Raw genomic sequence first — 22,549 nt, 5'->3', positions numbered from 1 at the left:
AGGCCATGAAACTTTGTCCGAATGGGACCGTGCAGAGTTTTGAGAAAAGCACCACTTTGTGCTTATTGTCCCAAGAGCGGATGCTGTTAGGGGTTGGCTCCAGGAATAGGGGAAAGAGACTAGGAAGCTGACTCATGTTGAGTCATGCCCTTGGTCCTTCCAGCTTGGTATTGTCTCAGCATGGACTGGCGCCCGCTCTCTAGGGATTCAGGTGGGGTGTTTGTGTTTTCCAGCCCTGCCTGCAGAGGCCAGGGATTGAAGCTGGGCTTTTTGCAGGTGCTCTACCGGTGAGCCACAGCCCTCCCTCCAAAAATACAGACCCCATCCTTCCTAATTCTGAATGAAGAACTGATTTACATAGGCATCTGCTGCCATACCTTAAATCAGGGGTTGGCACTTTTTTGTTTTGCCCCCTGTGGCCCTAAAGTTCCCCTTTCATGCTGACTGGATGCAGGAGAAAGGGACCCTGCTGCAGAAATAGCAACAGGTCTTCATCCTGCCGTGACCCCAGACCACTAACTGTCATGGTCCGGTTCACGGGCAATCTAAGTCCCAGCTGAGGACGTCGGGACCGGGGGCAAGATGGCGGGGTGGGAGCAGGAATGGGAGTCCAGAAGCCAGGAAGCCAAGGGTCCGAGGGTCAGAGAGCCGGGAGTCAAGAAGCCAAGGGTCCGAGGGTCAGGAAGCAAGGAGTCATGAAGTCGGGTCCGAGGATCGAGAAGTGAGGAGTCCAGGAGCCAAACGCAGCAAAGCAGGGAACGTGTTGCTGTGGCAAAGAGCCGAAGGGAAATGCTGACTTTATATCCCTTCCTGGCTCTTGCCACCAGGTGCTGTGAGTTACCAATTGGCCTCACCAGCGCGGCCACGCCTTGCCTCTCCAGAACAAACTTAGGAAGGCCCCAGTCCTGCAAAGTCCTATTGGTCACAGGGCCTGGCTCCTGCACGCACACCTGACACTAACCTTCTGCTCCTTCCTTAAATGAAGTGGCCGCAGTGTGAGGGGGTGACTTCTTGGTTCCCCCCTCCCTTCTGTTGGTCTTCCAGATTCTTCCTTTACAGCACAATCCCGTCTGTATTTAATACAAATCTGGGTCTGTCATTGTGCATCTGGGCTTGATTGACAGTCACGCTGCATGTTGGGCTTTGTAATACTACAGCTGTTGGTGTTCTTCTTTGAAAGCCATGGTCCAGGTCTTCAACAAAGGGCTTTTTATGGGTTCTGTCTGGTGGTGGTGGTACGAATATAAGTGAACACAATAGAACTCCCATGTTCAATTATTATATCGCTGAACACTCAATTCTGGGAGGAAGACAATAGGGGAAAGGGAGCTGCTGCCTTCAGGCCCTGTATGAGAGTTCCTTGGAGGAATCTTGTCAACCATGACTGGATCCCCAGCCTTTGTAGAGTTGTGTGTGTGTTTGAAGTTGAATCCTGACTTGGGGGACAGGAGACGGGCGGGTGTGGAGGACCTGCATGGGGTAACTGTGCCCCTGAAGGACCAGGTGCACAGCCTGGGAGTCATTTTGGACTCACAGCTGTCCATGGAGGCGCTGGTTAATTCTGTGGTAGGGCAGCTGTTTATCAGCCCCATCTGGTACGCAGGATGAGACCCTACCTGCCCGTGGACTGTTGAGTGGTGCATGCTCTGGTTATCTCCTGCTTGAACTACTGCAATGCGCTCTATGTGGGGCTACCTTTGAAGGTGACCCGGAAACTATAACTAATCCAGAATGCGGCAGCTAGACTGGTGACTGGGAGTGGCTGCCGAGACCACATAACACCGGTCTTGAAAGACCTACATTGGCTCCCAGTATGTTTCCGAGCACAATTCAAAGTGTTGGTGCTGACCTTGAAAGCCCTAAATGGCCTCGGTCCTGTATACCTGAAGGAGCATCTCCACCCCTATCGTTCTGCCCGGACACTGAGGTCCAGCTCCGAGGGCCTTCTGGCAGTTCCCTCACTGCGGGAAGCCAAGTTATAGGGAACCAGGCGGAGAGCCTTCTCAATAATGGCACCCACCCCATGGAAACCCTCCCATCAGATGTCAAAGAGAAAAACAACTACCAGACTTTTAGAAGACATCTGAAGGCAGCCCTGTTTAGGGAAGCTTTTAATGTTTGATGCATTCTTGTATTTTAATCTTTTCTTGGAACCTGCCCAGAGTGGCTCGGGAAGCACAGCCAGATGGGCGGGGTATAAAAATTATTATTATTATTGTGATCCAGCAGAGATCTTCTTATGTCCACCGCCACGATTGTCCTCAGCGCTAGCTGATAATGTATGGAAGTTCTCCAGACTCGAACATCTAAATTAGCTGGAGAAGAGCTTGCTAGAGCCCACATCATGTTACTGTGTGACCTTTACAGAAGCTTACAATTACATGTGGACCCAACGGCAACAAAACATTGCATCATCAACATGCTACATAACCAGTTGAATCCCCCCCACCCCCACCAGAACAAACCAATCCAAACATGGGCAGACAATCAGTGCAGGTGACTTACAACAGCCAGTTATGTAGGGGGGAAATCAGACACACTCAGATACAAGCAAACACAGAGAATTTAAAAATGCCACCCTTTTTGATCCTTGCTCATTAGCACCGCACGATTCTATTCGGTGACCTTCAACAGGACTAGTGCATTGCACACCCATAATCATCCTTGAATCCCTTGCTTGATTTGATTCTGATTTAGATTCAGCCACCTGAGCGACTGACCACCTTTTGGAGCAAGCTACCTTCTCGGTGAGTATGGTATTTTTCTTTCCTACAGCCAGGGGGCTGATTCTCTTGGGATCTCTGTTTGGTGGATAATGCAAATTTTATGACATTGCAGGTGCAACTGCGTGCTCTGTGTGAGCTCTCACCCTTGTCTCTTCTTGATAAACGTTAGAGCATAGCAAGCATTTCTGACATAGTTTGAAAAGGCCAAAAACGGTTAAGGAATACATTTCTCTCTCTCTCTCCAAATAATCTTTATTAGTTTTTCAATTAGATACTCCGCATACACATATTGTATTATATTTTACATTTACACTTGCTCTTCAGAGCTGACTTTCCTCCTTCCTTCTTCTGGTTGTTTATATTACATATAATTTTATTGCATTATTTTCTTCCATTTTATATCTTGTTATTCATTTTCCATATTTGTCCATAGTGTATCCATAAACAAATAAGTCCTCATGTTTATACAATTCTTGTTGTCTGTCTGTATTCATTTATTTGAATTCATTTCTGAATAGGAGCTCAATGATCTTAAACACAAAACAAGGTGGTCCCTTACAACTCTGCAATTATATGATTCTATGGTTGAGGATGATGGGATTTGGAGACCAGCGACATTATGGCCCTTTCCAAAACAGAATAATCAAAACACAGACACCCTTTTGCATTTGCAGTTCTCCATCCAAACCATGCTTAAACAAACACAATCTATTCAGGGAAAGTGTCCATAGGGATGGATATATTAGTGAAAATGACATGCAAAATACATTCTACCTGGGGGAATTGCTTGCAAAAAGATGCACCGTATTAAGAACCGCACACAAAAATGTGTTTATTAGGAGAAGTTCACACTAAAACGCTGGTGAATTTTTACGAGGATTGCAAAACCCCATAGAAGCACGTTTCTGCAGAAATGTAAAGAACTGATTTTAAAGTGGGGGAGAGATGAGAGACGTGAAACTGACAGATCCATCCCTACTGAGTGAATGAAGCCCAATTCGCACTATACGTTTTACGCAATCTTATGCCACTTTAAAGAGGCAAGGCTTCCTCTAAAGAATTCTGGGAACTGTAGTTTGTTAAGGGTGCTGAGAGTCACCAGGAGACCCCTTATCTCCCTCACAGAGCTACAGTTCCCAGAGTTCTCCAGGAAGAGGGATAAAGATAAAGGTAAAGGTAAAGGGACCCCTGACCATTAGGCCCAGTCGTGGCCGACTCTGGGGTTGCGGCGCTCATCTCGCTTTATTGGCTGAGGGAGCCGGCGTACAGCTTCTGGGTCATGTGGCCAGCATGACTAAGCCGCTTCTGGCGAACCAGAACAGCACACGGAAATGCCGTTTACCTTCCCGCCGGAGCAGTACCTATTTATCTACTTGCACTTTTGACGTGCTTTTGAACTGCTAGGTTGGCAGGAGCAGGGACCGAGCAACGGGAGCTCACCCCGTCACGGGGATTCAAACTGCAGACCTCTGCACATGCGCAAAGCTCGATTTAGTGCTTCTGTGCATGCGCCGAAACCTGGAAGTAACCCGTTCCGGTACTTCCAGGTTCGGTGCGGTGCGTAGCCCGAAAACGCGCAACCTGAAGCGCCTGTAACCCGAGGTATGACTGTACTCTGAAAGAGGGCATGTCTGCCAGCTGGCATGCTAAACAGCAACATGTCCAATGGCAACATTTTTGCTGCCGATCCCTATTATGGGCGATGGGTGAGGCTCATTCCACCTCAGAGCGAAAACTGGAGGAGGTTACAACAATGCCTTGCTTTGATCTTTGAAATGTGGGTGTTCCTGTTATAGCCACCACCCCATGGCTCCAGTTCATCTGAGCCGTGATTCGTCCTGGAACCCCTCTGAAATTGTGGGGCCTCTGTAGGAATATTTCTGTTGAACCTGCAAAGCAAGTGAGAGGGGACATGGTGCCATAGCAGAACAAAATGATGGTGGTGGTGGTGATGATAGTAAGAATAGCAATAATAATATTTATTTTTTTAATTATTTTTTTGAAATAATTTTTTATTTGGTTTTCAAAAATATAAACATACCACAAAAACAATTCCGAATCCAAATGTTGAGATCACTTTGAATCTCCTGACTTCCTCCCCATCCCTTCCATGTGCCCTATTAATCCTATTTTCAACCGCATACCACTACTTCTTCGATAATAATATTTATATGCTGTCCATCTGACTGGGTTGCCCCAGCCACTCGTGGCGGCTCGTGATAAAAAAATAGTAAAAACACAATACATCATCATACACAAAAAAACTTCCCTGAACAGGGCTGCACACAGAGCTCTGGAGCTGGTTTCCTGGCCTGTCGCCATCTTAACCTGAAGCCCAGGTGTGCATGAAAAAGGCGAGGACATACAACAGCAGCAAGAATACTTATCGCAAAGTATTGGAAGACACAAGAACTACCCACATTGGAGGAATGGCAGATGAAAATGATGGACTACATGGAATTGGCGGAAATGACTGGCAGAATCCGTGACCAGGGAGAAGAGTTGGTGGAAGAAGATTGGAAGAAATTTAAAGATTATTTACAGAAATATTGCAAAATTAATGAATGTTAGAGTGATGTTGGATTGAAGTTAACTGGCTTCTAGCTGTACAGGCTTTAAAGTTATAAATATATCAAGATTAAGGATTAGGATTAAAAAGGTTAAAAGAATGGAAAAATTGGTTTTTAATAGGTAAAAACTTAATGTTACAATATATTAAGATTAAGGATTGGGATTAAAAAGGAGGGAAAGAAATTGCTGGATTAACAAACTGAATTGGAATACAAAAGAGGGAGGTATGAGGAAGTCCGGGAAACAAGTAAATGTAAAAGAAGTTATGAAAAGAACGGAATTGTTTTTAACTTTTTTTTTTATCTTTTTGTATTTTGTATTGTGTATTTTTCTTTTTTCTTTTTAAATTTTTCTTTTTTATCAATGTGATTCTGTTCTTTGTGAAACTTCAATAAATATTAATTATAAAAAAAAGAAAAGAAAAAGGCGAGGACATAAGAATAGGCTGCTGGATCAGCCCCACCTAGTCCAGCATCTTATTTTCAAACGTTAAAGACTTCCCTAAACAGGGCTGCCTTCAGATGTCTTCTTAAAGTCAGATACAGTGGTACCTCGGGTTACATACGCTTCAGGTTACAGACTCCGCTAACCCAGAAATAGTACCTCGGGTTAAGAACTTTGCTTCAGGATGAGAACAGAAATTGTGCTCCGACGGCACGGCAGCAGCAGGAGGCCCCATTAGCTAAAGTGGTGCTTCAGGTTAAGAACAGTTTCAGGTTAAGAAGGGACCTCCTGGACTTCCGGGTTGGCGCCATCGCCGAATGGCGGACTCCCTCCGAGCTCCGGAGGGAGCCTGCTCGGCAGGGGCTGGGTCCTACCGCACCGGCGATGCGGGGACCCTTAAAAACCACGGCCACGAGGGTCGTGGACATGGAGACTCGGCTGGCACCGCTAGCGCCCTCCCGACTCGTGAAGGAGCCTTTTTAAAGGCTACGGATCGGGTGCCGGGGAGAAGCGTGGTGCTTTGAGTCCTCTGCTATCCCTGCCGAGCGCAGCCGCATGCCATCCGGCGGAGAGCGCTGACTTCTTCTATTGAAAATTCGGACTTTTAGACAACAACCCGTGAGTAATTTGGAAACTGGGTTTAAAAGGAGGAAAAAAAGAATTTCTTTTTGAATTGGATACGAGCGGGGGGGGGGATCCAAAAAGGAAGTCAGTCCCCCCCCCTATTGTAAACCTTTCAAGACAAGGACGGGGAAACCAAGGTCCAAAAAGATTTGTATTGCTGATAATCACTAAGAATTCCACGATGGGGAATCATAAGAACTGTGCTGGAGGATGAATTGAGGGAGAAGAAACGTAACCCCCCCCCCTGGGAACCGGGGTGATTGAAGAGAGAGCCTGGTGAAAAGAGTCGGAGATTTTGACAGCTGTCAAAGTAGCTGTCAAAGTCGGAAAGCAGAGAGGATTTTATTATGAGAACTTTGCTGGCTAAATTTGTTACAATTTGTTACAACTCGTTAAAACTTGGATACAAAATGGCGAAAATATGGATAACAATCGGACTTTTGGACTAGAGAAGACAAAGTTATAACAATCCCCCTAGAGGAGTTTCGGGACATTACAAAGATGGTCGTAAGTGAAAAAAACACCATTGGAATTTTACAGGACTGGTTATCTTCTGGGAAAGCTGCAAAACGGAAATAATATTTTGTCTACAGGGTGTTCAGCTAAAGGAGACAATAGAATTTTCTATTGAAGAAAGGAAGGGACTGAACGCAAGTTTTTGTTCCTGAATAACAATAATCCCTGCAGACTTACTAAGCTTCTGAATTAGAACGTTTCAGCAGCGGAACAAGAGGAAACTGGACTATAATTTGGAAAGAACAATGGGGGGAGCTTTATTAAAGATCTGAAGTTAAGTGTTCTAAAAATAATTATGAAAGGGAAAAAAAGAAAAAAAAACCAGCAAGGAGTTGGGGGAAATAGGTGATTCATGGATTGTAAGAATTCCAGCGGATAATATGGTTTGGTGGTCAGGGGGAAATTAAACCGGGGACAGGGGGGGAGAACTAAAATCCAAAGGCTTGTCAACTTCTTTTTTTTGAACTGGCTTTGTCTCATCTTTTATACTCTTTATTTCTTATTTCTGATATTTTTATTATGTGGGGTGTTTCTATTATTAAAAAAAGGGAAATTGTGGAATGAAAATGGGGTGGGCCCTGGGAAAGAAATTTTCTGTGTTTTATTAAGGGTATTGATATGGAGTGTAGAAATTTTAAATTCGAATAATGGTTTAAACAAATTAAGTTTTTATTCAGAACTGAGAGCTTGTGGAGCCAACAATATGAAAAAGGAATATGGTAGGGGTGGGGGAAGGGGGGAGTCCCAGAAAGCGGATTTATGAAAATAAGGCTATGAACGTATTTTAATTATTGCTTTCTGTATTTTCTTTTTTTTTGAAAATCTTAATAAATATTATTTAAAAAAAAAAAAAAAAAAGAAGGGACCTCCTGAACGAATTAAGTACGTAACCAGAGGTACCACTGTAGTTGTTTATTTCCTTGACATCTGATGGAAGGGCGTCACTACCGAGAAGGCCCTCTGCCTGGTTCCCTGTAACTTGGCTTCTCGCAGGGAGGGAACCGCCAGAAGGCCCTCAGAGCTGGACCTCAGTGTCCGGGCTGAATGATGGGGGTGGAGATGCTCCTTCAGGTGTCCTGGACTGAGGCCGTTTAGGGCAGGGGTCAGCAAACTTTTTCAGCCAGTCCACTGTCCCTCAGACCTTGTGGGGGCCAGACTATATATATATATATTTTTTGGGGGGGAATTAACGAATTCCTATGCCCCACAAATAACCCGGAGATGCATTTTAAATAAAAGGACACATTCTACTCATGTAAAAACACGCTGATTCCCAGACTGTCCACGGGCCGGATTTAGAAGGCGATTGGGCCAGATCCGGCCCCCGGGCCTTAGTTTGCCTACCCATGGTTTAGGGCTTTAAAGGTCAGCACCAACACTGAAAGCAAACCCTGCTTGCTAATGAACTACCATACCCTCCAATATTTCTCAGATGAAAATAGGGACGTTAATAATAATAATAATAATAATAATAATACCCTACCCATTTGACTAGGTTGCTCCAGCCACTCTGGGTAAACTTCCAACATATATAAAAACATAATAAAACACTAAACATTAAAAGCCTTCCCTTCTCCTTGGTTCTGGGGTCGCATAACTCCATACCCTCCAACATTTTCCTGATGAAAATAGGGACGTCCTAAGGAAAAATGGGGCATTCCGGGATCAAATCTGAAACCAGGACGGCTTCTGTAAATCCAGGACTGTCCCTGGAAAACAGGGACACTTAGAGGGTCTAAACTACTGGTCACCCAACTTTAAGCTCCTGTTATTCATTTGTAGCCTTGTCCATACTTGTCTCACACCTGATATCAAAAGTATTGGTGGTAGATGGGTGTCGTTTGTGAGGAAAAGCCTCATGGGCCAAATCTGGGCTGGGCGAGGCCTGTGGGCTGGTAGTTCCCCATCAATTCAGTGGTAACAAGGTTACCCTGGGAGTTTTGCTGGGGTAAGGAGAAGGGGCCAGAATTTGGCCTTCCTCACACTGAGCCTCCTCTGATGTGCACACACAGCAAAAATTGTTTAAGAGGAAACAGACTGCAGATTGCTCAGGGTAGTGTTGCATTCTTGCACAATTTCCTCAAGCTGGGTTTTCCCTTGATAGTGCAAGCTGGTTTTAAAACAGAAATCCACCAGTTTTAACAGGTTTTTTCTCATAATAAAAAAAAATCAGTTGGATGGAGCAGCATTCCTCAGTGAGGCAGATTTGAGAGCAAAGGGACAGAGGAGTCCTTGGGAGGTGAATCAGCTCAGCAGAAGACGCCCCTATCCAATGTAAATGTATGTTTGAACTGTAGGCTTAGGTGCTGACTCCTCTCACACAGTCTGAGAAGCAGGGCGTTGAAGAGCTAAAATACACAATAATATAAATAAACTGGTGTTATAAGAAAAACTGATCCCTTTCCCTTATGGGGTGTTCTGGAGCCCATATTGAGTCTTTAAGTGGGCTCTATATCAGTAGGAGAAAATAACAGAGGCCAACCAGAGTGTTGTTGTTGTTGTTTAGTCATTTACTCGTGTCCGACTCTTCGTGACCCCCTGGACCAGAGCACGCCGGCCACTCCTGTCTTCTACTGCCTCCCACAGTTTGGTCAAACTCATGCTGGTAGCTTCAAGAACACTGTCCAACCATCTCGTCCTCTGTCGTCCCCTTCTCCTTGTGCCCTCCATCTTTCCCAACATCAGGGTCTTTCCCAGGGAGTCTTCTCTTCTCATGAGGTGGCCAAAGTATTGGAGCCTCAGCTGTCCTTCCAGTGAGCACTCAGGGCTGATTTCTTTCAGAATGGATAGGTTTGATCTTCTTGCAGTCCATGGGACTCTCAAGAGTCTCCTCCAGCACCATAATTCAAAAGCATCAATTCTTCAGCGATCAGCCTTCTTCATGGTCCAGCTCTCACTTCCATACATCACTACTGGGAAAACCAGAGCTTTAACTATACAGACCTTTGTCGGGAAGGTGATGTTTCCACTTTTTAAGATGCTGTGTAGTATACACCAGAGTATACTGAGAAGCAAAGCGGCTAGTAAGCCTGATCTTTATTCAAAGAACAGTTGCAACAGGGTCCCCACTCACCACACGCAGGAGGGAGGAGAACCCCAAACAATGGTGTGCAAGCTCTTATATAGACTTTTGAAATTGCCCACCCTGTAGCCCAAGACCACCCCTCAAAAAACATCATCCATCCATCCATCCATCACAGAAGGAGGCGGTCTACAGCAGAAATCCTGTCTGCCAGGATACCTGATAATGGTCACTGATTGCATTACCTGGGCAGCCTGGCCATTCTTTTGTGTGATGGTTAATTCTTTAGTTCCTGAATCCAGGTCACAGGCTCACACTATTCATACACAGATACGCCCTTAAGACAGGATTTTCAAGCAAAAAGACAATGGGAAAGCTTTCCCCATTTGCCTCCCTTACTGCAGAGGAATATTTGAGGTTAATGGGAGAGTAAAAATGGCTTCAGGATTGCTCTCCTGTACTATTTCAGACACATGGTTCATGTATTTTGATATGTGTGCATTTATGAATATTTATTCTATATCTGAGACCTTAAAGTTCTTATAACTCTGGGTTGCCCCAGCCACTCTGGGTGGCACCCAATGTATATAAAAACATAATAAAACATTAAATGTTTTAAACCTTCCTACACAGGGCTACCTTCAGATGTCTTTTAGAGGTTGCATAGTTATTTATCTCCTTGGCTCAGGGGGTCACATAACTTCATACCCTCCAACATTTCTCTGATGAAAATAGGGATGTCCTAAGGAAAACTGGGACATTCTGGGATAAAATCAGAAGCTAGGATGGCTTCTGAAAATCCGAGACTGTCCCTGGAAAATACGGACATTTGGAGGGGCTGATATTGTGGCTGGAGGTGGGTGGGTGAGGAGAAACTGTAGGCTCTTTCTTTTTATTTCCTGTAGGAAAAGGGAATTTGATGTGCATTTGGGGAATATTTGTTGCCACCTGGTGGCACAATAGAAGAATGCAAGGTTTTTCTGCGAGTGGAGATACTATTTTTTGCAGATCAGAGAGCACCCAGGTTTTTCCCACAATCAGTGCCGGATTTAAATATAAGCTAAGCAAGCTATAGCTTAGGGCCCCACTCTCTCGGGGAACCCAAAAAATTTAAAGGAAAAGCAACAATCTGGATGTACATTTCGAAAATATAAGATAAAAAACAAATAAAATAAAACCTACATATAGCAACCGTGTTTTGTGTTGTGTAGGCTCCTACGATGTAAGTAATGAACCCCGCCTGCTAGCCTGCTCCCTAAAATATCTCAGGTTTGCTCATTTCTGTATATAGGGTGCCTACATTCTGCATGGACTGGTTGCATGGCAACATGCGCAAATGGCTTTAGATACCTATTGGGTCCATAAATTACCATATGGCACAACACAACACATTCAACACAAAAAACAGTGACAATTTGTTGTTGACAAAGGACAGCTGGACATATAAAGGGCCCCATTACCTTCAGTAGCTTAGGGCCTCATCAAACCTAAATCCTGCCCACAATGTCATCTTTATTAAAATAAACAAATTTTAAATTAATATCATACAAATGTACAAAAAAATCATAGAAGGTTCCAAAGTTCTACATAGCTGCTTGCGGTCCCTATGAGCTCATGAGCAGGAGTGAAGGCGGACATGGACTTTAAGAAGGCCGATTTCTGAAAGCTTAAAGAACTAACGGGAGAGATAGCGTGGTCAGAAACACTCAAAGAGAAGAAATCCAAGATAGATGGGAGTTTCTTGAAGGTGAATGACTCCTAAGTTAGCTTGCTGCCTTCAGGTGTTGTGGAGATTGTATGGCGAGTTCCCGACCCCCCCCCCCCGGTAGAAATAATGACACATGACACAATTGTTAGGGTTAATGGGCTAAAAAAGGCCACAACTTTATTGGTTACAGGTGATTAGCGGTATTGGCTTAGGCACTGGTCCTAACAGACTATACAGTGGTACCTCGGGTTACATACGCTTCAGGTTACAGACCCCGCTAACCCAGAAATAGGACCTCGGGTTAAGAACCTTGCTTCAGGATGAGAACAGAAATCGTGCTCTGGCGGTGCGGCAGCAGCAGGAGGCCCCGTTAGCTAAAGTGGTGCTTCAGGTTAAGAACAGTTTCAGGTTAAGAACGGACCTCCGGAACGAATTAAGTACTTAACCCGAGGTACCACTGTATGGGTTAACCACCAGTAGGGGGAGTCCTGCTGATGCGCATCAACTAGGAACTCCCCTGGAGTCACCAATAGGGGGCGTGCCTTGGGCCCTAATCTCCCCAGGCTTCGGACATGGCCGTGCCCCCCGGAATCCTTTAACGGACTACCCTTCAATATGCGGAGCAGGTGATGGCGCTACCTCCCCTCTTCCACCTACAGAAAAATTCCAATGCCTACCGTACTTTTCGCACCATAACACTCAGTTTCCCCCCCTAAAAGGTAAAGGGAAATGTGTCTGCGCGTTATGGAGCGAATGCAGGCAGGAGGAGCCGCTCTTGCTGGCTGTTCGGCAGCCTCTCTTCCTCCGCTTGGCTTGCTGAGAAGCCGCAAGAGCTGCGCGCAGCGTGCAAAAGCCAAGGTGGGGAAAGGGAGACAGCCTCTCTTTCTCAGTGTCTGCCTGCTCTATGGCTCTCCCTTACACAAATGTAAGCAGCTCTTGCTCTGCTTTCTTTACAATGAGCTGGAAGGAGGGACAAAGAGGGCATCCCCTTCCGTCCCTCCCCCAGCACCTCACCGGTAAATTCAAACAAAGCGGCTTACAAGGCTCGTGTCCCTGAGTCTCCTCCTCCTCTTTTGAGGCAAGGCAGCTGCACAAATGTGAGTTCCCCCTCTCTCTTCCTTCCCTCCCTCCCTCCCTCTTCCAACTTCAAAAAATATTGGGGGGACAGCCAGGTAAGCCCCACTCACATACCACAATGGGGGATGACTCCCTCAAATATTTAATGGGTGAAGGCACCTAGGCCCATAGGAGTTGGCTGCTTTGCCTAGGACAAATGGGAGCTCTCCATCTCTCTTCCCTCCCTCCTTCCCTCTTCCAACTTCAATAAATATTGGGGGGGGGGGCAGGTACAGGTAAGCCCCATCGCACAGACTGCAATGATCTCAAGACAAAGTGCATGCACACTGGTACCTTATATGAATGGCAATGCCCATCAGCATGGGGGGAGGATGACTCCCTCAAATATTTAATGGGGGGTGAAGGCACCTAGGCCTATAGGAGTTGGCTGCTTTGCCTAGGACAAGTGTCAGCTCCCCCCCCCCCTCTTCCTTCATCACTGTATTGGAGATACCATACATTACTGACAGTTCCTTCATTCATGTGGTTACAAAGCACAAATCCACATGGATCCTCAGGATTTTTGCACTGGGTCACCCCAAATTCACCATCAGATCACATAGCATGTCCATGGCTACAGCTTGCACCAAAAAAAATCACGCACCCACTGTTGCCTGGGGCTGCAGTGGTGCAAAAACGTGGTTACAAAGCACGGATCCACATAGATCCTCAGGATTTTTGCATTGGGCTACCCCAAACTCACTGTCAGATCACATGTCTGTGGCCACAGCATGAACCACAAAAATCATACATCCACTGTTTCGTTTAGAATATTTTTTTTCTTGTTTTCCTCCTCTAAAAACTATGTGCGTGTTATGGTTGGGAGCGTGTTATAGAGCGAAAAATACGGTAATCGCCAAATACCCAGAAAGTTGTGGCGATTGGCTACGAGGCAGGCGAAAACCAAGTGGCTGGTGCCAATTTGTCAAGTGGAAAAATTCCTACCAGTCCCTTCAATGGCGACCAACTAAAGTCCATAGCGAGGTCAAGGAACGAAAACCTTAGAGGGTGGGAGGGTGGGAAAACTGGAGCAGCTGGAGGGTGGACAAAGAGGGAGATACCCGGCTGCGTCCTGCCTTAAATAGGGCAGGCCATGCCCCCGGAGCAACCTGATTGGCTGGCTAGGAGGTGATGCAGCCAAGAATCCCCCAATCGCACGGGGCTGGCCTCCCACCCCCTATGCACGTGGAGGGGATGCGAAGCCCACAACCCCACCTCCTCCTTAAGGCGGAAGTGGCTTTGCTTTCTCCCCATCAGATCAGATTCCTTTATGTGTACAGTGGTACCTCGGGTTAACTACTTAATTTGTTCTAGAGGTCTGTTCTTAACCTGAAACTGTTCTTAACCTGAAGCACCACTTTAGCTAATGGGGCCTCCTGCTGCTGCCGTGCTGCCGGACCACGATTTCTGTTCTCATCCTGAAGCAAAGTTCTTAACCCGAGGTACTATTTCTGGGTTAGTGGAGTCTGTAACCTGAAGCGTACGTAACCTGAGGTACCACTGTATATAGATCATACCTGTCAGGTGTGTGTGCAGGAGCCAGGCCCTGTGAGCAGTAGGACTTTGCAGGACTGGGGCCTTCCTAAGTTTGTTCTGCAGAGGCGAGGTGCGTTCGCACAGGTGAGGCCAATTGGTAACTCACAGCACCTGGTGGCAAGAGCCAGGAAGGGATATAAAGTCAGCATTTCCCTTCGGCTCTTTGCAACAGCAACAGACTTCCTGCCTTGCTGCATTTGGCTTCTTGCTTCCTGATCCTTGAACCTCGCCTTCTTGACTCCCTGCTTCTTGATCCTTGGACCCCTGACTTCGTGACTCCTGGCTCTCTGACCCTCGGACTCTTGGCTTCCTGACTCCTGGCTTCTGGACCCCCGTTCCTGCTCCCACCCCGCCATCTTGCCCCCGGTCCCGACGTCCCCTGCTGGGACTTCGATTGCCCATGAACTGGACCATGACAATACCATTGATAGAAGTTAACTTGGACCCAAATAAAGCTATATAGAACAGATGCGCAGGACCCAAAACTGAGAGTGGCATTCCCTTTTGGCAAAGTTCTTGGAGCTGCATGCTGCCACCTTGTGGCACAATAGGACTCGGCAGGCTGCCTTGCAAATGAAGAGGCAAGACAAGTTTGGAGTCTACACACATAAAAAAAAAACGTTCTACGGCTGGTGTTTTGTTAGCCCCCAAAGTGGAAAGTGAATGAGGTCCCGAGTAAAGAAGAATGGCAACTTAAACTGGTGGAATATGCGCAGCTTGTGGACCTATCATATAGAATAAGAGAACAAGAAGAACATATGTTTAGAAAAGATTGGAAAACGTTTGTTGAATATATGGGGGGGGGGGAATTGTGTACACTTGAAAATGTTGGCAGCATTAACAGGGTAAACGAGTTTTGATGGATGTAATAATGGAAATACTGAATGGTTTAGTTTACGTAAAATAAGCAGGGATTTATGGTATGGAAAATAAACCATGGAAAGAGAAGAAGGGAAGTCACTGATATGTTAAGATTGTTTAAAATGAATATTTGTAATTGTAAAACAGAAAATTTAATAAAAATTACACACATACACCTCCCCCCGTTCTGAAAATGCTTTTTAAAAAAGCGTTTTTAAAAATACATTGAATTTTCCATATGGCTCACCATCGCCATCTAGTGTTACATTGTATATGGCACTTAAAACACACTTACAGCATTTTATTTGCAGCTGAGTAGCTGGGTCCAAGGTTAAAGGAACCCACGTGACAATGAGATGATATTAAAAATGATTATTTACCATACTTTTCTGTGTATAAGACGAGGTTTTTTAACTCTAAAATAATGTTAAAAAACGGGGGTCGTCTTATACACGGATAATGCATGGGGGGGCGGGTGATTGGTTTCAGTCGCAAGCTTCGGGGGTGGTTGGTGGCTGCGGCAAGGGCTGCTGTGAATTGGCTGCTGCTGCGGTAATTTGGTGGGTGATTGGTTGGTGCGGCAAAGGCTGCTGTGGATTGGCTGCTGTTGCAGCAACTGGGCGTGCGATTGCCGGCTGCTGTTGGTGAGCGGGCAGACGCTTTTTGGCGTCAGTGATTCGAGTGATTGTCAGCGTTTGTAAGTTGGGTTAGTGATTTTCTGCATCCCCCCAAAAAAGCTCAACAACCTTGGGCAATGCCCGCCCCCCAAGCTAAACAACTCTGGGCCATCTCCCCCCATTTTCTTGAATTTGAGTCCCCCAAAATAGCGATCCTCTTATACACGGGGACGTGTTATACACGGAAAAATACTGTATGTTCGACAACCGAGGTTCCACTGTATTGTGATTTTATCTTGCGAACCACCCCCGAGACTTGCAGGTATACAGTGGTACCTCTGTTTAAGAACTTAATTCATTCTGGAGGTCCGTTCTTAACCTGAAACTGTTCTTAACCTGAGGTACCACTTTAGCTAATGGGGCCTCCCGCTGCCTCCGCACAATTACTGTTCTTATCCTGAAGCAAAGTTCTTAACCCGAGGTATTATTTCTGGGTTATTGGAGTCTGTAACCTGAAGCGTCTGTATCCTGAAGCGTCTGTAACCCAAGGTGCCACTGTAAAGTGATATACAAATGTATTTGTTTATATAATAATAATAATACATGGATATGCCAGGATCAAAGCTACGACGGGCTTGCAAGCAATGCTTGTGCTTTCCTGCTTTATTTCACCTTGGTGTTGTTGTTTTTTTACAGTTTGTCTCAACAGAAATCTCCTTGAGTCATTGAAGCCTTCCCTGGGATATTAAACATCTCTAAGGCAGGTGGCGTGACACATCATAACTCATGTTATAATTAACACGCCATAACAGCTGGGTTTCCCTTGTCCCAGCATAGATGCCTTCTGCAAAAGCGTTTCGCTTACATAATCCTCCAAGAGATAAAGCCTTTGCTTCCTCTGCTTTTGTCTCTGTGACTTGATGGATCTACACCAATACTAGGGGGTTTCATAACCCTTGCTTATTATCCCTCTGTTCACACCCTTGCCGCTGCCAGGATCCACAGCCTGGCGACACCTCGCCCAAGGCTCCTGGCTGGTTTCGACATTCTGACTTTCCCCACAATCCTCCGCCTCCCTTTAAAAAGGGAGAGAGGTAAAACCTGCAGCTTTTAGAAGGAAGGCTAAGCCGGGCACAGGTAGGTTCTCAATTGTTTCTGTGCTTTCAAGAAATGGGCTAGGCCAGGGACGGGGAGCTCATTTCTTCCCCACCCTGATGTTCTTGGATTCCAGCTCCCATTATCTCTGACTGTTGGCTGATGGGAGGCAGCAGTGTGGATAGATAATTTTGTTCTCTGGATTATCCGTTCTTATTGCTGGGCTTTAGATTCATAGACTCATAGGTAAAGGTAAAGGGACCCCTGACCATTAGGTCCAGTCATGGCCGACTCTGGGGTTGCGGCGCTCATCTCGCTTTATTGGCCGAGGGAGCCGGCGTACACCTTCTGGGTCATGTGGCCAGCATGACTGAGCCGCTTCTGGTGAACCAGAGCAGCGCACAGAAATGCCGTTTACCTTCCCACCGGAGCAGTACCTATTTATCTACTTAAACTTTGACGTGCTTTCGAACTGCTAGGTTGGCAGGAGCAGGGACCGAGCAACGGGAGCTCACCCCGTCATGGGGATTCGAACCGCCGACCTTTTGATTGGCAAGTCCTAGGCTCTGTGGTTTAACCCAAAGCGCCACCCGCGTCCCTTCATAGACTCATAGAACTCCAGAATTGGAAGGGATCACGAGGGTCAAGTTCTATTGACTGAGCTATCCCAGGTCTCATGATGCTATAGCTGGGCTGGGGAAATCTGTGGCCCTCTTTTGGACTACAAGACCTGCCAACTCTGGCCATTGGCTGTGCTCACAGGAGATGATAGGTCCAGCAACATTTGTGGGACCATTACAGCTTCCATCAACCCTGGCTGTTGACCATGCTGGCTGGAGCAGTTGGCAGGTAGAACCCTACAGCATCTGCCCATCTTCTTTTTTTGAAGGTGAGGATGATTATACCTCCATGGCAAAGTGCACACGCAGGAGGTCTCTCTGGGTAGGACTGGGGAAGACCCCTGTTTGAATCCTGGAGAACTGCTGCTTCTCAATGCAGACAATGCTGAACCAGATGGACCAAAGTCTGACTCTTTATAAGGCAGGAATGGGGAACATGTAGCCCTTCAGAAGTTGCTGGACTCCATCTCCCATCATTGCTGAGCATTGGCCGTGCTGGCTGGTGCTGATGGGAGTTGGAAGCCAATCACACCTGGAGGACCCCAGGACTGAAAGTATGACCCCTCCCCTTTTCTGTGGCACTGTATATTGCTGCAAATGGTCTTATGGGGAGGCTCTCTTCAGATGGTACATGTGTCTGGCTTCACTTCCTTCCAAATGTGGAAATCCAGCCCTGCTGTGCTTGTGTCCCCTGCCCTCTCTGCCTGAGGCAAAGGACAATCTGTGAGGAAATAATAGATTCATCCAAATCTGTATGCAGGCCTACTGCTTCATCAAAATGTAATTTATTCTGGTGACTCTGCTAGTAAAGCCCTGTTAGGATCTCTCAGCACACACACCGTATCATCAGCATAAAGACTCTACAAGTGTTCTCTGCACTGTCCTCTCGTAAATTCAGCCAGATGCAAAAAGAGTGAGCAATGGGGACCAGGGACAAATCTGTTTTGGAACCCTTCAAATAAAAGTCGGTGAGGAATCCTGATCATGGGTACTGTTGTTGTTGTTTAGTCGTGTCCAGCTCTTCGTGACCCCATGGACCAGAGCACACCAGGCACTCCTGTTTTCCACTGCCTCCTGCAGTTTGGTCAAACTCATGCTGGTAGCTTCGAGAACACTGTCCAACCATCTCGTCCTCTGTCGTCCCCTTCTCCTTGTGCCCTCCATCTTTCCCAACATCAGGGTCTTTTCCAGGGAGTCTTCTCTTCTCATGAGGTGGCCAAAGTATTGGAGCCTCAGCTTCAGGATCTGTCCTTCCAGTGAGCACTCAGGGCTGATTTCCTTAAGAAAGGATAGGTTTGATCTTCTTGCAGTCCATGGGACTCTCAAGAGTCTCCTCCAGCACCGTAATTCAAAAGCATCAATTCTTTGGCGAGCAGCCTTCTTTACGGTCCAGCTCTCACTTCCATACATCACTACTGGGAACACCATAGCTTTAACTATATGGACCTTTGTTGGCAAGGTGATGTCTCTGCTTTTTAAGATGCTGTCTAGGTTTGTCATTGCTTTTCTCCCAAGAAGCAGGTGTCTTTTAATTTTGTGGCTGCTGTCGCCATCTGCACTGATCATGGAACCCAAGACAGTAAAATCTCTCTCTGCCTCCATTTCTTCCCCTTCTGTTTGCCAGGAGGTGATGGCCATGATCTTTGTCTTTTTTTCATGTTGAGCTTCAGACCATATTTTGCGCTCTTCTCTTTCACCCTCATTAAAAGGTTCTTTAATTCCTCCTCATGGGTACACACTGTGGCATAATTCACTTTATACAGCTAAGCAGTTGCTGTTGTAGATTTAGCCTCCAACTGGTATTTGTTCAAAACATCCAACAAGCAACACCATTCCAGGGAATCAAATGCTTTGTAAGTATCTGTAGCCAATGGAGTTTGCTTCCTTCTACAATCAAATGTAAAATTTAATAAACAGCATACTGGATATCTATTGGGTATGAACCCTGTCTGATCTAAATTCATAATTGTTGCAGTCACCCTGCACACATGAGATGCCAAAACTGATATAATCATTTTCTTTAATCCTGATTAAGCAGGTTGAAAGCTCTGTATGATCCCACTTCCTGCCTATCTTGTCCAGGTTTGAGTGAGACAATAATCTGAGAAGCATTCAATGTCTTTTGGGTGCCTCTTCCCTGCCATACCTCATTATACAAAATTAGTCACATCAGGTATGCTGTGAACTGCCCAGAGATCTATGGATAAAGGGTGGGATACAAATAATAATAATAAAAATAATAATGTTTCAGCTTTGAAATTGCAGGCTTACATTTCCCAAATATAACTCAGTCTTATTCGCCAAAGGTTCAGTTATTTGATATAAATCAGAATAATATTCTGCAAATATATTATGAATAGTCTTGTGATTAAATGTAAGCCTTCCATCTCTTTGTTTCATAGAACGTTGTCTACTGTAATATCTCTCCTCACAAACTTGGATTATATATAATGTTGTCTAGACCAGCTTTAACCCATCAATATTTTATTTACCACAGGTCTTTAAAAGCAAGATGATGGCCAGCCAAGAGATTATTCTGCTTTTTCTGTGTGCTCTGTCACAAGGTAAGCTTGAAAGCCAATTGAAACAACAGGAGGATGTGATATGATCATCAGCATGACTGTACCACCTGATAATGCATGGGGATAGAGTTACCATAATTCAGGGCCGGATTTAGGTTTGATGAGGCCCTAAGCTACTGAAGGTAATGAGGTCCTTTACTGTCTACCTGTCCTTTGTCAACGACAAATTGTCGCTGTTTTTTGTGTTGAATATATGCTATATGGTAATTTATGGACGTAATAGGTATCTAAAGCCATTTGCACATAATAAAGGTAAAGGTAAAGGGACCCCTGACCATTAGGTCCAGTCGTGACTGACTCTGGGGTTGCGGCGCTCATCTCGCTTTATTGGCTGAGGGAGCCGGCGTACAGCTTCTGGGTCATGTGGCCAGCATGACTAAGCCACTTCTGGCGAACCAGAGCAGCGCACGGAAACGCCTTTTACCTTCCCACCGGAGCGGTACCTATTTATCTACTTGCACTTTGACGTGCTTTTGAACTGCTAGGTTGGCAGGAGCTGGGACTGAGCAACGGGAGCTCACCCCATCGCGGGGATTCGAACCACCGACCTTCTGATCGGTAAGCCCTAGGCTCTGTGGTTTAACCCACAGCGCCACCCGCGTCCCATATATGGAAATTTATGGACCTAACAGGTATCTAAAGCCATTTGCACATCACAAATAGGAGCCAACCTGCTGTATGTAGGTTTGATTTTATTTGTTTTTTATCGTATATTTTGGAAATGGACATCCAGTTTTTTTCCTTTAATTTTTTTGCCCCCCCCCCCAAGGGAGTGGGGCCCTAAGCTATAGTTTGTTTAGCTTATACATAAATCCGGCACTGCCATAATTCATTGAGCAGACCTCAGTTAGGATTTCAGCCGTCGGTTGGCTTGCATTGGAATCAAGAGGAGTGGTGGAGCTTGGAAGGAACGCTGTGAGCCCTGGTTTCACACACCCGTACCACTTTGCAGTTTTCCTTTTGTGTGTTCCCAGCTTCGGGGTGCTTCAAACTCATCACCCCCTCCAAGTGGGGTGCGAAGCCGGCCAACTGCTCTGAACCTTTGAAGGACCTCCCGCCTGAGTATGTCATCATCATCCACACGGCTCAGAATCCGTGCAAAACGCGAGCCGAATGCTCCAGAGAAGTCAGGAACGCTCAGGATTATCACCTGGGCCTCAAAGGGTGGTGCGATGTGGCCTATAAGTAAGAGCGTTGTTCTTTATTCTTGTACTAAAATATCTTAATTATCTCTTTTTCTTGCTGCATTTCTGTTAGCCGAGATCGCTGTTTGACTTATAAAGTAGCCTACAGTGGTACCTGTTAGGATTCAAGCCTTTATCAGGAGATAAAGGCTTTATCAAGCCTTTATCAGGCCACTCTCCATGCACCCGGCTTGATCTCCTGTTGACCTCCCTGTCTGCATTCCCCAGCAGGATACAGGCTAGGTCGCGATAGGCGATCCTTCTCAGCGTGAGAAGAACACGCCCCCTCTTTCCTGCCCCCCCTGGGCAGGGGAAAGAGATAGACAGAAACGTATTTACATTCCTTTATTTCTGTCTTTGCAGCGTTACAAAAATCATGTCTGCTCTCTTCAAGCTTCAGCAGTCGAGAGACAAACTCCTCCTGTACTTCCTGTACAGCTCATATTTCACTCTGAGCTAATTCCGGTGCCCTCTGCACTGTGAATTGACTGTCCCTCTGTTTCCCACGGAACAGTCCCAACATTCCCATTATGTTTTGCTTTCAAGCTACCAGCTCGCGGCCACATTGCTTCTATATCGTAACAGTACCTTGGTTCTTGAACTTAATCCATTCCGGGAGTCTGTTCGACTTCCGAAACCGTTCGAAAACCAAAGCGCGGCTTCCGATTGGCTGCAGGAGCTTCCTGCACTCAAACAAAAGCCGCGTCGGATGTCCGGCTTCCAAAAAACGTTTGCAAACTGGAACACTTACTTCTGGGTTTGGGGTGTTTGGGAGCCATATTGTTCTGCAACTAAGCCGTTCGGGAACCAAGGTACGACTGTATAGATACATATGTATATACTGCCTGAATGGGTTTCCCTATACAGTGGTACCTCGGGTTAAGTACTTAATTCGTTCCGGAGGTCCGTTCTTAACCTGAAACTGTTCTTAACCTGAAGCACCACTTTAGCTAATGGGGCCTCCTGCTGCTGCCGCGCCGCCGGAGCACGATTTCTGTTCTCACCCTGAAGCAAAGTTCTGAACCCGAAGTACTATTTCTGGGTTAGTGGAGTCTGTAACCTGAAGCATATGTAACCTGAAGCGTATGTAACCTGAAGCGTATGTAACCTGAGGTAGCACTGAAGCTCAAACATAAAGCAAAGAGGCAGGTCTTTGTCCCATGGCGCTTCCCCCTTCCAGAGCTGGGTTGGATAGGCTCAGAATAATCTGAACCCCTTTTGCAAACTACAGAGGAACTGAGGCAATAAAATAAATTCAGGTATCGTGAGCCCAACCTGCCAATTAGTAATTCAACTGCGTTTGCGATGAGCCTTCATTACACTGGAA

General features: G+C 46.0%; 1 protein-coding gene and 2 long non-coding RNA genes across 3 annotated transcripts in view; all 3 read left to right on the top strand.

The window, feature by feature from the left end:
- Positions 1–22,549, top strand: part of LOC308465213 — a 266,569-nt gene that overhangs the window by 59,370 nt on the left and 184,650 nt on the right. The window lies entirely within an intron of this gene.
- The window catches only part of LOC308465063 (peptidoglycan recognition protein 3-like), a 36,955-nt gene that overhangs the window by 83 nt on the left and 14,323 nt on the right, over positions 1–22,549 (top strand). Inside the window, exons 2-3 of the mRNA XM_080984880.1 lie at positions 19,954–20,020; positions 21,013–21,223. Of these exons, the coding sequence (XP_080841006.1) occupies positions 19,969–20,020; positions 21,013–21,223 (263 nt within the window). The 5' untranslated portion in view covers positions 19,954–19,968. The remainder of the gene's footprint in view (positions 1–19,953; positions 20,021–21,012; positions 21,224–22,549) is intronic.
- LOC308465206 lies at positions 6–17,476 on the top strand. The gene is made up of 3 exons (XR_013980350.1): positions 6–211; positions 2,698–2,747; positions 16,438–17,476. It is a non-coding gene; the product is annotated as an uncharacterized lncRNA (long non-coding RNA).

This window comes from Podarcis pityusensis, assembly GCF_964106645.2.
Source record: "Podarcis pityusensis genome assembly, chromosome: 16".
In the NCBI taxonomy this organism is placed as follows: Eukaryota; Metazoa; Chordata; class Lepidosauria; order Squamata; family Lacertidae; genus Podarcis; species Podarcis pityusensis.
The sequence above is the reverse complement of the archived record's forward strand: the minus strand, read 5'-3'. Positions and strand labels throughout refer to the sequence as shown.